The following is a 14,500-nucleotide window of genomic DNA, read 5'->3' as shown; positions in this document are numbered from 1 at the left end:
ATATCTTCTCTTGAGAAGCATGCCAGAAATCCAATCGCGTTTCAGCTCAAAGAGGAAGCTCACGAGGTAATGCCTCCTTGACATGGTCCGCTCAGTAATAGTCAATAATCCATCTACAGGTGTCCCGATTTAAATAGCCCGAGACGGGACAAGATCTTTTCGTTTCCACGGTATGTTTTTCTGCCTCGGTTTGGGAAGGCCCAGGTTTCATTCTCAGACGGGTACTGCAGGCAGAATGGAGCTGAAAAATAATCAGCATGTGTTTTCCGGAAAACATGTGAGCCACATACGAGGCACGTCGCTGAGATCCAAGCTCGTGGAAAATAAGACCTCCGATTTGACCGTGATTTCACCCAATCGGACTGATGAAACGGACTGGCCTTGAGCATTATGAATAAAGCGGGTTTTTTGAACCACGAGGAGCTAGAAGCGTCGCCTGATTTTTAGCGCCACATACTCCATGGTTGGATGGCCCTGGATAGCGTTTGTTTAGCTCGATTTGATCACTGCGGCATTGACCAAGTCCAAGACTCCTGCATCCACGTCTTTGGTAGTGAGCTTTCCCCTTTGCCGATTCGGGTGCTTTCCTCTGGCTGATGTTCCTAGGTATTGAGATATCACCCTAATCCTTAACTTCACCAAAATATACCGCGCTAAAAGAGAGTTATGTACTGCACGCTCCATGTGGAGAACCAGATGATACAAAACTCATGGTACAGTCGACTCTCTCATAACCCATAGCGGTCGATGGACCCTCAGAGCTATGGGTTATGAGGGAGTATGGGTTATGGGAGAGTATGGGTTATGAGGGGTATGGGTTATGAGAGAGTCGACTGTGTGCATGTTGTCCGCTCGCTGGTTTTGTTGTATCCATCTCGAAGACTAGCGTAAGTTGACGTTCTGTCTCAAGTTCCTATCATGGCTATTATCTCCATCAAACCAGGTGAAAGATCAATCAGGTACTAGCTCGAATTCCACACCTCAGGGCTTTATTTCCTACTTAATCGCAGGCGCCAAAATTCCCATTGTACAATGGACCAATCGTTATCGATGACGATGACGAAAGACCGCACCTTCAGAAATAATGAAATCAATCTTCTCTTTGCTGTAATTGTCGGGAATGACGGTCAGATTGTCCCCATCCAGTTGCATCAGCACCTGTGAAGACCGTTTTAGCAACTATTTGACATGGATACAAGTGTTACCTGTCGACTGGGCGTGTACTGGGGCCATGTGGGACCTAAGAAATGCGACATTGAAGATAGATAATGCTAAGCTAGGCAGACACTACGCACGAGATGTTCCGTGACCATCGTTGGGGTCCAGACTAGTCGCAAAAGACACCCAGTAGTCAATCATCATTATGCTTAACGCATTCGCCGACGCAGTTTGATTGAGGGACCCTAAGGCGCCATACACAAATGGTACTTCGCTACCATGAGGCACTTTGTGGGAACGTAGACGTCAACCTAGATTGCAATAGTGAACGAAACGCACCTCCAAGCTCAGCCGGGACAGTAGATAGTCGCTGTGTGAAACGATATCCAAATACTTTCACCCCAGCATCTGATGCAGTCTGAATCCAGTGGCGTCTTTGAGAGTCGAACATTAAGTCGCCCGCTATGAGATACATTAAGCAGCCGAACAGCAGGTAACGGAACGAACCAACTCAACGCGGCGCATTTCTTATAGAGGGGTGCTAGACCAAATGTCTCATTACCCGTATTGTATGGAGAACCAGCAGAAGGATCATCAGGATATAACGCCAATAATTCATTCAGAATGTTCTGAGGAACTGTTGGAGGCGAAAAGTTCGCGTTCAACATTTCGCTGAGGAGGTCGTTAGTATAGTTCAACTCCGGCGGACAGAACAAAGTTCCTTGACACACAGTCAGCATTTCAGAGAAAAACTACAAGTAGGAAAGTCGCACCTTCATCCAAGTTGGTACCAGCAATAAAGGGTAATCGGGCGAACTGGCCTTGAGGAAGCAGTTGGGAGGGTAAGTTCGGGAACACGCCAGAGACACCATCAAGGGTCGGATCAAACGGAAACTCTTCCGTTGCTTCTGTTTCGGTCAGCAACAATCCCTCAAAAACATCTGAAGAGTTGACAGACTGTAAGCAGTCTACAGTAAATGGCGTCCCAACAAAGGAGTCGCAACTTGGTACGCCTTCGACGAAATTGTTCCAGGCATTTTGTCGACGTTCAGCATTGAATGTGAGGGACGTGGACGCAGACCCGGACTCGAATATCTACAGGTGGTATGTAAGTGAGTTCGAATTCCGTTTCAGTAATGCGTACCGCCGCTCTTGCAAGCTTGGATATGGATGGATGTAGAAAGAGTATGGAGGTCATGATAGAACCTGCACTCTCTCCAAACACTGTCACCTATCAAGGCACTGTCAATGAGGCCATGTACGTTGGTAACATTTGGGCCTGCCTTGTCCTTGTCCCCTCCAAATGCGCCGATATTTTTCTGCACCCACTCCAGTGCCGCCAGCTGGTCCTTAATGGCGAGATTTAGTATGCCTCGAGATGCGGCTTCCGCCCCCTGCGGAAAACCCAGAGGTCCAAGGCGGTAGTTAAAATTGACATAGATGATGGGAGTTCCCTAGATTCGTGATAATCAATAATATGTATGAAAATATTCCATGGTTGCCCTAACTCTTATTACGCTTTGAGCAACGATGGCGCTAGCGTTGAAAGCGGCCGCGGAACCAGACTCGAAGCCGCCACCAAACGTCCTGCGGGCAAACACTGTCAATAGACCTTGAGAAGGAGAGATGCCATTACCAGAATAACACGGGCAAAGATGAGCTTTCCGTAACGCCGCTCGGACGAAAGATATTGATGGTCAAGCAGTCTTCTGAAATAGGGACGCTGGATCCCTATGGATCGGTTACATACGGGCGCGTGGGACAGAAAGACGCTTACCAGTTGGAGACAGGATAGTCCAAAACTAGTTGCGTTGAAAAATCCCCCATCGAGATTTAGTTTTAACACTGGTGGCTGCAACCGCAGCGATCCAAGGGGCGGTTCCGCGTAGGGTATACCTGGTCGTTCCTTCAGTGGGGGGGTCATGACTCACCAGTTCATAGACGGTAACGCACCTCCAAAAAAGTCTAGCCCTAGTTCTGTAATGTCCGTCCCTACCAATGTCGTCCTATGGAGCTGAACTTGCGGAAAGGACGAAACCAAGGTAATACAAAGCGAAAGAATGTAGTGCACCAGAATTTGCATGGTGAAGACAGAACGTGAGGTTGCTCACTTCGTCGTAGACTTTCTGATACGACTAGAAAGATAACAGCATACAATGGATCATCGGCTTGAGCAGTCCATATTTATAAATTGATAATAATCACTGAGGGTCGCTCAGGTACGGGAAAACGGGGGAAGCCAAGGCACGCACTAAAATTACAACCGGGAATGAACCCGCACATCGCTGAACCATGGGCTGAGATCGCTTTACTTGGAATATCTTCTCTTCAGACGCATGCTGCGGAAAGTTTCAGCCGTATTTCGGCTCATAGAGAAGGCTCACGGGGTAATGACTCCTGGCCAACTGACGCATGCTAGGCTGAGCATCGCACCGTATTGACGACACACGTGCGAATCTTCTTCTCTCATTCAACTCAGCACTACGGAGGGGTAGACGTACGCATTGTCACCGAGGGAAAGATATATGTACGGGCATCTACTTTACCGGATGAAAACGTCGACGTTAACCATGCTCGGAATTCGATATGTTCCTTGCAATAGTCATCCGGAATGACCACTGCGCTGCCACCAAGTAGTTGCAAGAGTATCTGAGGCCATTATCATTCAAAACAATCCGCTTCAACAGGATCGTTTTATCATATCTCATTCTCAGAGGTGTATCGCAGCCAAAGTGGAGCTGGGAGATGATCAGTATGCGTTCAACAGGTAACATGCGACCCGCTCACGATGCATCCTAAGCCATCGTTGGCATTCAAGCTCGTGTCAAATGAGATCCAAAAGTCGACTACCATTTCGTCGAAACCAGACTGATGAAGCAGACTCTCCTTGAAATGCCAAAAACGGGGGACTAGAAGCATCGTGAAATCAATCGCCTGATTCAAGCGGCATGCGACCTAGCCCATCCTCGTACGCTTTCTCATCTGCTCCCACAGCGAGATTCGGTGTTGAATGTCAAAGTCGCTACCTATAAGACGAATAGAGTGAATGTTGTCAAGAAGCAGAACAGAAGTAGAAACAATGCCAACTCATAGAAGCGAGACTGTACAGTAAACCAAATGTTTCTTCCGGGCGCCCTACAGGCCCCGAACAAACCGTCCCATAACGGGAAGCGACGACTGGCCTACCAAATTGTCGATAAGTTCTCATCCGTCCTTAGGCAGGACTTGCACCATTCCTTTGGCCAGAAAGGCGAAGAAATACGTGTTCAAGGTTGCAGATGGCGATAGAGAAGAGAGGTTGTTTGGTCCAGTTTGACCGTTGCGAACGACGTCTTCTAGGTCAATTTTATCCTGATTGATATCGAAATACCACCCAAAATTAACCATGTCTTAACTTCCCTCTGGCGAGATTGAAAAATATGCTGTCGTGGTCCCACTTGGCGAACCGACCATTCGGCGGCCCTTCAGTGTTTTCTGCGAATCAATCACTCACTTCAATAGCAACCCTTAGTCTTCAAATCCCAGAACTTCAGTTTTACTTCCCGATTGCATTGAACATGTAACGAAACGAAGCAATCATTTTCAACGACGGTGACGAAAGACGGCACCTTCAGAAATGATAAAATCAATCTTCTCTTTATTGTAATCGTCAGGAATGACAGTCAGGTTATCGCCGTTTAGTTGCAGTAGCACCTGTGAAGGATAAGCTCGACTATTTGACATGGATGGAACAAAAGTTACCTGTTGACTCGGTGTGTACTGCGGCCACTGGGGACCTAAGGGATGACACTAAGGATTGATATAAGCTGTACTAGGCGGAACCTACGTACGTGATGAGCCATGACCATCGTTAGGGTCCAGACTCGTTGCAAAAGACACCCAGTAGTCGATCATCATCACGCTGAGCTCATTCGCTGCAGCTGTTTCGTTGAGAGACCCCAAGGTACCGTACACAAACGGAATCTCGCTGCCGTGAGACACTTCATAGGAATGTAACGGTCAACCTAGCGTTGCAATAGGCAGTGAAAAAGACGTACCTCCTAGGTAGGCCGCCGTAGCAGAAAGACGCTGTGTGAAACGATATCCAAATGCCTTGACACCAGATTCCGAAGTAGTTTGAATCCAGTGGCGCCTTTGGGACTCAAACATTAAATCACTCGCTAGCACAAAAACCGTCAAACAAGCGAAGGACAAGTGAATGAACAAACACACTCAAAGCGGCACACTTCTTATAGAGGGGTGCGAGACCAAATGTCTCATTTCCTGTATTGTATGGAGAACCAGCAGAGGGATCATCAGGATATAACGCCAAAAAGTCATCCAGAACGTTGCGAGGAACTGTTGGGGGGGAAAAGTTCGCATTCAAATTTTCACGCAGGAGGTCATTAGTATAGTTCAACTCCGGGGGACAAAACAAGGTGCCTAGACAGATGGTGAGTTTCGAAGAACAATAATAATTAGAAAACTCGCACCTTCATCTAGGTTTGTACCGGCGATAAAGGGCAATCTCGCGAACTGGCCTCGGGGAAACAATTGAGAAGGCAAATCTGGGAAAACACCAAAGTCACCATCAAGGGTCGGATCGAATGGAAGCTGTTCGTCCGTTTCTGCCTCGGCTAGCAACAACCCTTCAAGAATATCTGAAGAGTTCACGGCCTGTAAGCAGTCTACTGTGATCGACGTCCCAACAAGGGAGCTGCAGCTTGGTACGCCCCCCACGAAATTGGTCCAGGAGTCTTCTCGACGTTGAGCGTCAAATGTGAGAGTTGAAGAAGCAGACCCGGACTCAAAAATCTACGGCTGGTATGTGAATGAATTCGACAGCTGTGGTTAGGCACGCGTACCGCCGCTCTTGCAAACTTGGATATAGATGGGTTTAGAAAGAGTACGGATATCATACCGGAACCCGCACTCTCTCCAAAGACCGTCACCTGCTACACGTTAACCCGACGATATATATTGGTAAGATTTGGGCCTGCCTTGTCCTTGTCCCCTCCGAATGCACCAATATTTAACTGCACCCATTTCAGCGCCGCAAGCTGGTCTTCAATGGCGAGATTGAGTATGCCCCGAGATGCAGCTTCTGCTCCCTGGGGGAAACCGAGAGGCCCCAGACGGTAATTAAAATTAATATAAATAATAGGCGTTCCCTAGATTATGGCGCGGCGTCAATAATAAATACAAAACACTTCGTGACGGCCCTTACTCTTTCGACACTTTGAGCGACGATGGCGCTGCCATTGAACTCGGATGCAGAACCAGTTTGATAGCCACCACCGTGCGTCCTACGGGTGAACACTATTGATAAAAAACGTTGCAACGGGGAAACGCGATTACCAGAATAACACGGGCAAAGACGATCTTTCCGTAACGTTGCTCGGACGAAAGATATTGATGGTCAAGCAGTCTTCTGAAATAAGGCCACTGGACATTCCCTGTGGATCGGTCAGCTACGACCACATACATGGGACAGGAAGACACTCGCCGGTTGGAGACAGGACAATCCAAAACTGCTTGCATTGAAAATTCTCACATTAAGGTCTGGTTTAAATACTGGTGGTTGCAAACGCAACGGTCCAAGAGGTGATTCCGCGTAGGGTATACCTAATCATTCTTTGAGTAAGGTCACCAGTTTATAGACGGTGACGCACCTCCGAAAAAATCTTGTTCTAACCCTGTAATGTCCCTCCCCACCACTGTCGTCCTATGGAGCTGAACCTGCGGAGAAGACGAAACTAAGGCAGCACAAAGCGAAAGAACAGGGTACACCAAAAGTCGCATAGCGAAGAGAGGGCTTGAAACTATCCAGTCCAATGACCATCAACATTCTGAGGTGGACTGCTAAAATGGCATTCTCAACTGACAAGGGTCGTCCACTTTTGAGAAGTCCGGAGAAGGTCCTGTAATTCAGATGACGAGGGGGATGCTACTGAACTGCCGCTTAACGTTGAGGCAGTGGGGAACTGAGGAACGCACCCAAGCATGTGCTCAGAACGGTTTACTCGAGATATTTTCTTTTCTGAAGTGAGGGTTCACCGGTTCTGACCATCTGAGTGGTAATAGCAAATATAGTTGCACTGAAAACGAAAGATGGAAAAAGCGCCGCGTTGGACTTCTTAGGTAAGTCAGATTGATACCCACGCAGTCCAGGCGCAAATCTCGATTTACATTTACATTTTTTTCACTGATGCTGATTGCCTAACTCTAACCTTGCAGTACGGCCACCGAGACGCCCTTCGCCATACTCTCCTTGATTGCCTCCAACAGTATGATTGCCTTCAGCGCTTCCAAGCTGCTACAATTAGGTTCCGCCCGACCTTTACATATGTCCACGAAATGGCGCAGTTGAAGGGTAAATGGCGGGATATCCTCGATAGCAGGTGCAGGATCGGCGGTGAACGGATCCGTCCAGCAGCCTTTGTCGTCGTCCCTGGCATAGCGGTGTACTTTGAGCTCGGGGACGGACATCGTACCTTTGGTGCCAAAGAATGTGTACACGTGTTGGCCCTATGGTGCGCTCTTTGTCAATGACAATATTAACAATGGAGAATGAGAGACGAACAGTATATGGCATCGTAGGGTTTTCTCCGGCTATGGATGTATTTATTGGGGCCTCGCCCAGAAGATAGAAAGAATGCACTCACTCGCTCCCTCCCAATTATGTGGTGAGGCTACGGCGTCCGAAAAGATGAAGGTACCGATCGTGCCGCTTTCAAACGTCAGGATAACTGCTCCGGTTTCCTCGACGCTGTTCTTCCTCGTAACCGGCCCTTTCTCACAGTACACCTTTACGACGTCGCCAAATAAATAGCGCAATAAATCCATATCGTGGACCAGGTTAATGAGGATGACACCTCCGCTCTTGTTCTCTCCTCGCCAGCTGGTAGGTGGCGCGAAATACTCGGGGGGCTTGAGGACAGTCCATTCTCCTTGAACAGCGAGAACTAGAGGAGGATAGTGAGGAGGGGGTTGGCGTTATGCAAGAGAGCGTTACCATTTCCGAGCTTCCCGTCGACCAGCTGTTGTTTCGCTGATACGATGTAAGGATTGAACCGACGATGGTGTCCGACTAACACTTTGAATCCAGTCGCATTCGTTGCCGCGACTAATTCTCTCCCCGAGGGTATATCGGTAGACATAGGCTGGTATTTGTTGTCAAGGTCCGCCGGTAGCATTTAAAAAAGTAAGTCACCTTTTCAACAAGGGCGTGAACGCCTGCTTCGACAAGCTGGATTCCCAAGGGAACATGGGTGTGATTGGGAGTAGCGAGGATAGCACCGTCGACTTTGACTGCGCCCGCCGCCTTGGCGGCCAGCATATCATCAACGGAATTGAAATGAGGAACATTGTGCTTCTTGGCGAGCTCTACACCTGCAGGCATAGGGTCGACGATACAGGATAGTTTGACGAGCGGTTCATCTATACAATGTTGCGTATGCCTAAAACCAATGAGCTGCCGCCATCAGCATCATTCGACATGTAAGTTGGAGGAACACGTACCCCACTAGCACCCACGACGCAAATATAGGTCTGATCGGCCATTGTAGAAAAATAGTGCGGGGCTCCACACGTATTTAACAGTCGGGAGCGGAAGAAAGTAAAAGCGACGTCGGAAAAACTATTGAAACAGACGGGTGGGCTTGCTTGAATCTGGTCAGCTGATCTGGACACAAGCCTGAAAATGAGTTTCATTTCACTGGTAATATTTGCCCGACTGTAGATCGGACGCGACGCGAGCGAGATAAAACTCTGGCCATTCCAATACAGCCAAACAAAATGCGCCTGTGCGGCCTGACTTTTCGGATCGCTCCTGATGAGTACTTCCAGCTCTGAGCCATATGAATCAAATGCCCATACAATGTCGTCAGTTGGATTTCTCGCTTTACACACATACTCGTTACCGTCCGTATGCGATTTATCTCGGTAGACAACCTGACACAACACGAGTCGTCGAAAACAAAGGAATCCAGTTCCGTCCGAATGCTGGAAAGATGTGGAATGGGATGGTGCAAGGCCACTTTGTATTGCTGGCTCCTGTCTCGCTGTCAACCATCTTGAGGCTAAACGTCCGATGAAGAGAACCAGAATGCAAAAGTGTTGGAAATCCTCAGGTGTTGCACAGGGTAGACTCCAGGCTGGTAAGGCCAGATGGTATGAACTTGTTATTCTACAGCTCCTACAGAGCTTGTATTTATACTCTCCAGGCTTATATCTAGAATTTACTACAACTTTCTCTTTCTCTCAAGCTTGCTCATCAACTCTTGGCATGATGCTGGATTGCCCTTTCTAGAACTTTCCAGCAAAATCCCAATAAAAGATAGTAAATAAAGCTTGATAACAATATAAGTGTGATACCAGCTCTGTATCCATCATTGGTACTACCAATACTAGCAGCATATAGGTCAAAAGCACTATGTTTGTCCATGTTCTGATTGCACAGAGACTACCAGACCTCTATAATGCTTTTATCCTTAACAAGTTCCTTCACCCAAGTTTTGATCCTTAGCTGCTTGAGACTGATAGTGAATCTTGAAAAGAGCTCTCTGAGAAAATATTTCCACTGATGGATGATGTCCCAGTCATTGACTGCTTCCCTAGTCTTCTGGAGAATCCTAATGCCTAATGGTAATTGATAAATGGCCTCAACATTAAAGCAAAGAAGGAACTTACATTTTATTATGAACATTAAATCTGTCATGACAGTCCATGGCCCTCTGTTGGATGTTCTCATAATTTGAAGTTGATCTGGAATGCAGAAGAGGTTCAATTGTAGAATTGGCATTTGGATGATTCATATGAAGACTGTCTTTTTGAAGTATTCTTTCCAAGCCATTGAGCTTGTTTTGATGTAGCTAAAGTGTTATGACTTTCTCCATATTCTTTTTCTTTTCTTATCTTATCAGAGCATCTATCTTATTCTGAGCACTTTCTCAAAGGGTGTGGGAAGATTAGGTAATCACAACAGACAGAGTGCCATTGTACTCAGTCACCTTGTCTACAGACAATTCTCTATTGTTTCACCTCTGATGACCAGGCAGCATCAGTATCATAGCAAAAACAGCATAATAGGTAGTGGTTATATTTGTTACAAGTTGAACAGTATATAAGTAGGATAGCTTTCACTGTAATAGTCTAGCTTTAAGCTATAAGTTTATCTCACACTATTTTCTCTTGAGCCTAGCTTATCTTTGGTCTAGAAGCACTCTATCTATCAGAGCACATTGAGTGAACTTTAGTGTGACTGTATAAACATGATACAGTACTAGTTTATCATATATTCAGATCACATGCCAGTTAGATCTAACAGTTAGCTCAAAGCTTTCTGCTTCCCTTTTCTTACACACTCTAGAGGCAAAGAAAACTGAATGCTCTCAACCTGTGATATTACATCTGACTTTGTCAAGCTCTTGAGTGCCATTATTGGCATCTTGCTAAGGCTTTTCATTATCATATATCTTTGCCAAGGAAACCAATCTATTACTGCTTAAATAATCAGGTATTATCATAAGCTCTGAACAGTCTACTATTGAACCTGAAATGTCATACCTGTTCTCTCCCTCTATGACCTCTCTCCTGACCCTGCCTAAACAACTAATGAGCCTGTGCAGAGAACTATATTGAAAGCCTCCTCCTAGATCACAGATTTGGAAGTTTTTTCAGTGGAACAAGAAAGACATTGACACCACCAATAATACTACTGACACATCCTTTATCACAACCTGCTGAACCTCTCTTCAGTCTCAGACTATAAGGACAAGAATCTCTTCAGTGACTTCTTTAATGTGAAACCATCCTCCATCCCTACCACTATCTCCTTAGAGCACAGAATTGGAAATCATGCTTGAGACTCTCTTGATGCCACTAGAGTGGCTACAAGCTCTAGCTACAACTTCCTCTATGTGATCCCCAACACATTCCTATTTGACTACAGAAACACCATGAGTTCCAGCTATAGGAATACTATAAGTTCTCACTACACTGACCAAAGTGATAGGCACAGTGACATTGATCCCTATTGGTAGAGCATCAACTGCAACATGGTGAGAGCTCATAGGGTCTAGCCAGCCAGACTCCAGTCAGAGTCTGAGATCTGGCATAGTGCTGAGAAAGCTTATGAAAGAAAATGACATAAAGAAAAAAGCAGACAATAGCAATAAAGAAACCACTATGAGTAGAATGGGTATCATAGTGAACTCCAGAGTCTTTTTCATGAGCTGAGCTGATGAGGCTCATTGGCAAGCTAGCTTAGATCCAAACATTCTGATACCTCTATAGCAGATTCTCTTCTTTGAACTCCCAGAACACCCTTATCTGCATATGGAATCCATCCTCTATCTCCAGTCTATATTTCTGACTCAATCATCTGATGACTCATCCAAGGCAGAGTTGCTGGAGTACTTCTTGATGAGCAAAATAATGACTGGTTCTGAGCATATCATGCAGTGGTGAAGACAACAGACAGTAGGACTGAGTCCAGCAAAGGACTCCTCCTCCAACCTACCTCTCCTGCTGACCTCAGACCTAGCACCTAAGGACAGCTTATCTGTGATAGTGAAACCCCAGATGCCATCTATTTTTGATCTATCTGATAACTCCTCTGAGGAGGACAATAGAGACAACAAGGACAGTGAGGAGAATAATCAGAACATAGTGTCTTTTGACTGGTCTAAGGGGTTTTATAAACCCAAAGATGAAGAACTACTAGAAGAAGAGATACAGTGAGAATGAGAAAAAAAATTTAAAAGAATATACCAGGAGAGAGTCATTGAAATTCTCCAAACTGTAGGATGGAGGATGACTTCATTGAAAAAAGAGTATTTAATAGCAACCAGCTTTAAAAAAATTGACATTTTACAGTACAGTGCTATGGAACAGGTAATTTTCCTTTATAATCATGCTCATCCTGAAGACCCCCTGGCCAAACCTCTGGGTTATCAGTCTCAGTTCAATATCTGACCCATGCTGAATATGCTGCCTATTCCACCAATGCAGGCTGCCTATTCAACATCAATCATCCAAACTACTGCCACAGCTTTTATATGCTGCTGGTGATCACAAATCCTGCAGACTGAGAACTTGACCTGATACTCCTAGAAGCCAAAGAGAACCCAGCTGATGAGAGGACAGCCTTCTGCTGATAAAGCTGGGACCAATGGTCAGACTGAAGAGGATGATCCTGAAGCCATTAGATAGAAGTTCACAGTCATCAACAGAAGAATCATCAGGAAACCAAACCAATCTACTGAGAGTCCAATCACTGATAATCACTCTCTCCATTTGTTCTCTGGGTCACACCAGAAAATTCCACCTTTTCACAAATATCCAAATCCAATAGAGCCACTTGCTAATGGCTCAGTTCTTATACAATGCAAATCTGATCTTGTATAGAAGCCATAGCCCTTTAAGAGGCACTCTGATGACATTGACTGCTTCTTAATTGATTGTAAACAATATTTCAAAGTATATTCTACATACTTATCAGCTGACATCTACTGAGTCACTTTTGCCACCTTCTATTTTGAGGACAAAGCCAAAGTCTGATGGACCTTGAAAAGCCAGAACTTATATTCCACAACTAAGAGGCATTATCAACTGCTGTCCTGGTCAATATTCAAACAAATGATCTATGACAAGTTCATTAATCTGGTGGTTCAAGAAGTTCACAAAAAGAAGATGAAGGATTTACAGATGGGGGATCAGATAGCCAGTGAATATTTCAATGAATTTGAATGACTTGCTAAACTGGCTGAACTTATTGACAATATTAAAGATGATGGACACTTGATAGAATACCTGAAGAATGAGGTACTCTGCTCCTATGTTACAATGATTTCTGATATTGGCTTCAATATTTCAAAGAGATATTGTTATGATTTTTCCACTTTTCTTCTTCTGCTCTTATTTATGCTTAGTCAGAGCACCTAAACTAGTGCTTGAGACTGTGAGACAGGCTTAGTCAGCACAATAAGCCCAGTCAGTCATTGTCTCTCAATATGACAACAATGCTTGATGAAGCACAAAGAACCTTTTGTAGAACATAGCAATGCTTAAGGACAACAAGTATAATAATGAATAGACACACAATAAGTAGTCATATTTATAGGATAACAGTTTGTAGTATATAAGAAAGCTCATTCTTGCTGGTAAACCTCAGCTTCAAGCTAAAGTTTATTATCACACTATTCTACTCTTGAGCCAATCACAAAGGCCTTGATGCATAACAATTTAATATTCATATCAGTGGACTCTGATGAAATACTTGAACACAAAGTGATATCAGTTTATCACATGAATATAATCATGTGCAATTTGGGTCTAACAATTAGCTTGAAGCTTTCACTTTCCTTTCCTTATGCACAATAAGCATGAAGAAAACTGAATGCCATCTATTAACTCAAACTCCTCTAACTTTGAACATGACTTCTTTGATCTTTTAGCTTCCATCATCAGAATGCTGTTGGGATTATTAGTGATCATTCAGCTGTGCTGAGAATGCTAATCAATCACTGTCTATGTGGTTAGACATTATCAGGAATTTCAGAACATCTGCCATATCCTCTAAAATGTAACTCCTGACTTACCACTCCATAACATCCTTCATACTCTCTGATCCTCCTTCCAGCCTGAGAAAGAAGCCATACTCAAAGCTGAGCCTAGTGGCTCACATTCAGAGAATATTCAAGAAGAAGAAGGACACAAATACCCCTCTCAACTCTGACAATCAGATGACAGAAACAGCAACAATTGCCTTGTGGGCTTCCAGAACCTATGGATCCTGCCTCCCATCACTGACTGTAAGGACAAGGACCTTTCTACAGATTTCTTTAATAACTTGCCATCCTCTGACCCTTTTACTGCCATGCAAGCATCCAGCATTAGAGACCACACTAGAGACTCCATTGATGCCCCTCAGGTGGCTCCAGGATCCTGAGGTGTTTCACTACATCCAGGACATGACTCTCTCTATGTAATGCCCACTGAATCTCCACCACCTGCAAGCCCACTCAGTCATGAAAGCCATAGAGTGGGAAACCCTCTATCAGACAGGAAGGTCATCCAACAATGAGGACTGGCAGCTCAGGACCATATCATCTAAAGGATATTCTCAGACTGCAACCTCTGAGTCCCATTTGATTATGACATAGCCATTTGACAACAGCAGCAGCAACAAGAAGAATGAGCTTGGGCTGACCCTGAGCAGGTCTGAGAAGAGCTTGCTGAGCATGCCAGGGCAGAGGCCCAGTGAGCATATAAGAAAGAACAAGAAGATAGGAGGCAGTGACAGCAAGAATGCAAGCACAAAGCCACCTATCTCAGATCTGCCTTCTCCAGTAGATATGGA

At 45.2% G+C, this 14,500-nt stretch overlaps 5 protein-coding genes across 5 annotated transcripts; 1 reads left to right on the top strand and 4 right to left on the bottom strand.

The window, feature by feature from the left end:
- Positions 1-1,044: 1,044 nt before the first annotated feature.
- Positions 1,045-3,241, bottom strand: BT62DRAFT_981205 (esterase 1; the record flags this gene model as incomplete). Its single annotated transcript, XM_043189576.1, has 12 exons — positions 1,045-1,158; positions 1,206-1,240; positions 1,296-1,445; positions 1,498-1,620; positions 1,670-1,879; positions 1,932-2,253; positions 2,303-2,389; positions 2,442-2,612; positions 2,667-2,770; positions 2,841-2,889; positions 2,936-3,054; positions 3,112-3,241. The coding sequence occupies 12 exons, from the start codon at positions 3,239-3,241 to the stop codon at positions 1,045-1,047; spliced, it is 1,614 nt and encodes a 537-aa protein (XP_043038746.1).
- Positions 3,242-3,473: 232 nt separating this feature from the next.
- Positions 3,474-4,660, bottom strand: BT62DRAFT_185050 (uncharacterized protein). The gene is made up of 6 exons (XM_043179970.1): positions 4,421-4,660; positions 4,246-4,340; positions 4,119-4,184; positions 3,946-4,067; positions 3,705-3,896; positions 3,474-3,639 (listed from the first exon to the last, which is right to left on the bottom strand). The coding sequence occupies exons 1-5, from the start codon at positions 4,543-4,545 to the stop codon at positions 3,723-3,725; spliced, it is 582 nt and encodes a 193-aa protein (XP_043038745.1). The 5' UTR covers positions 4,546-4,660; the 3' UTR covers positions 3,474-3,639; positions 3,705-3,722.
- BT62DRAFT_1076930 (esterase 1) lies at positions 4,421-7,268 on the bottom strand. Its single transcript, XM_043179261.1, has 14 exons — positions 7,135-7,268; positions 7,023-7,087; positions 6,810-6,959; positions 6,644-6,762; positions 6,496-6,593; positions 6,365-6,443; positions 6,138-6,308; positions 6,003-6,089; positions 5,631-5,952; positions 5,371-5,580; positions 5,196-5,318; positions 4,989-5,138; positions 4,900-4,934; positions 4,421-4,851 (listed from the first exon to the last, which is right to left on the bottom strand). The coding sequence occupies exons 3-14, from the start codon at positions 6,937-6,939 to the stop codon at positions 4,741-4,743; spliced, it is 1,635 nt and encodes a 544-aa protein (XP_043038744.1). The 5' UTR covers positions 6,940-6,959; positions 7,023-7,087; positions 7,135-7,268; the 3' UTR covers positions 4,421-4,740.
- Positions 7,269-7,308: 40 nt separating this feature from the next.
- On the bottom strand, positions 7,309-8,756 carry BT62DRAFT_950817 (NAD(P)-binding protein). Its single transcript, XM_043188156.1, has 6 exons — positions 8,659-8,756; positions 8,351-8,611; positions 8,153-8,300; positions 7,803-8,102; positions 7,721-7,749; positions 7,309-7,665 (listed from the first exon to the last, which is right to left on the bottom strand). The coding sequence occupies exons 1-6, from the start codon at positions 8,698-8,700 to the stop codon at positions 7,363-7,365; spliced, it is 1,083 nt and encodes a 360-aa protein (XP_043038743.1). The 5' UTR covers positions 8,701-8,756; the 3' UTR covers positions 7,309-7,362.
- A 189-nt stretch (positions 8,757-8,945) lies between these two features.
- Positions 8,946-9,305, top strand: BT62DRAFT_933053 (uncharacterized protein). Its single transcript, XM_043186482.1, has one exon. The coding sequence runs from the start codon at positions 9,006-9,008 to the stop codon at positions 9,231-9,233; it is 228 nt and encodes a 75-aa protein (XP_043038742.1). The 5' UTR covers positions 8,946-9,005; the 3' UTR covers positions 9,234-9,305.
- The last annotated feature ends 5,195 nt before the right edge of the window (positions 9,306-14,500 follow it).

Source organism: Guyanagaster necrorhizus, assembly GCF_019112545.1.
Source record: "Guyanagaster necrorhizus MCA 3950 unplaced genomic scaffold BT62scaffold_15, whole genome shotgun sequence".
NCBI classification, from domain to species: Eukaryota; Fungi; Basidiomycota; class Agaricomycetes; order Agaricales; family Physalacriaceae; genus Guyanagaster; species Guyanagaster necrorhizus.
Note: the sequence above shows the minus strand (reverse complement) of the source record. Positions and strands in the feature narration are given on the sequence as shown.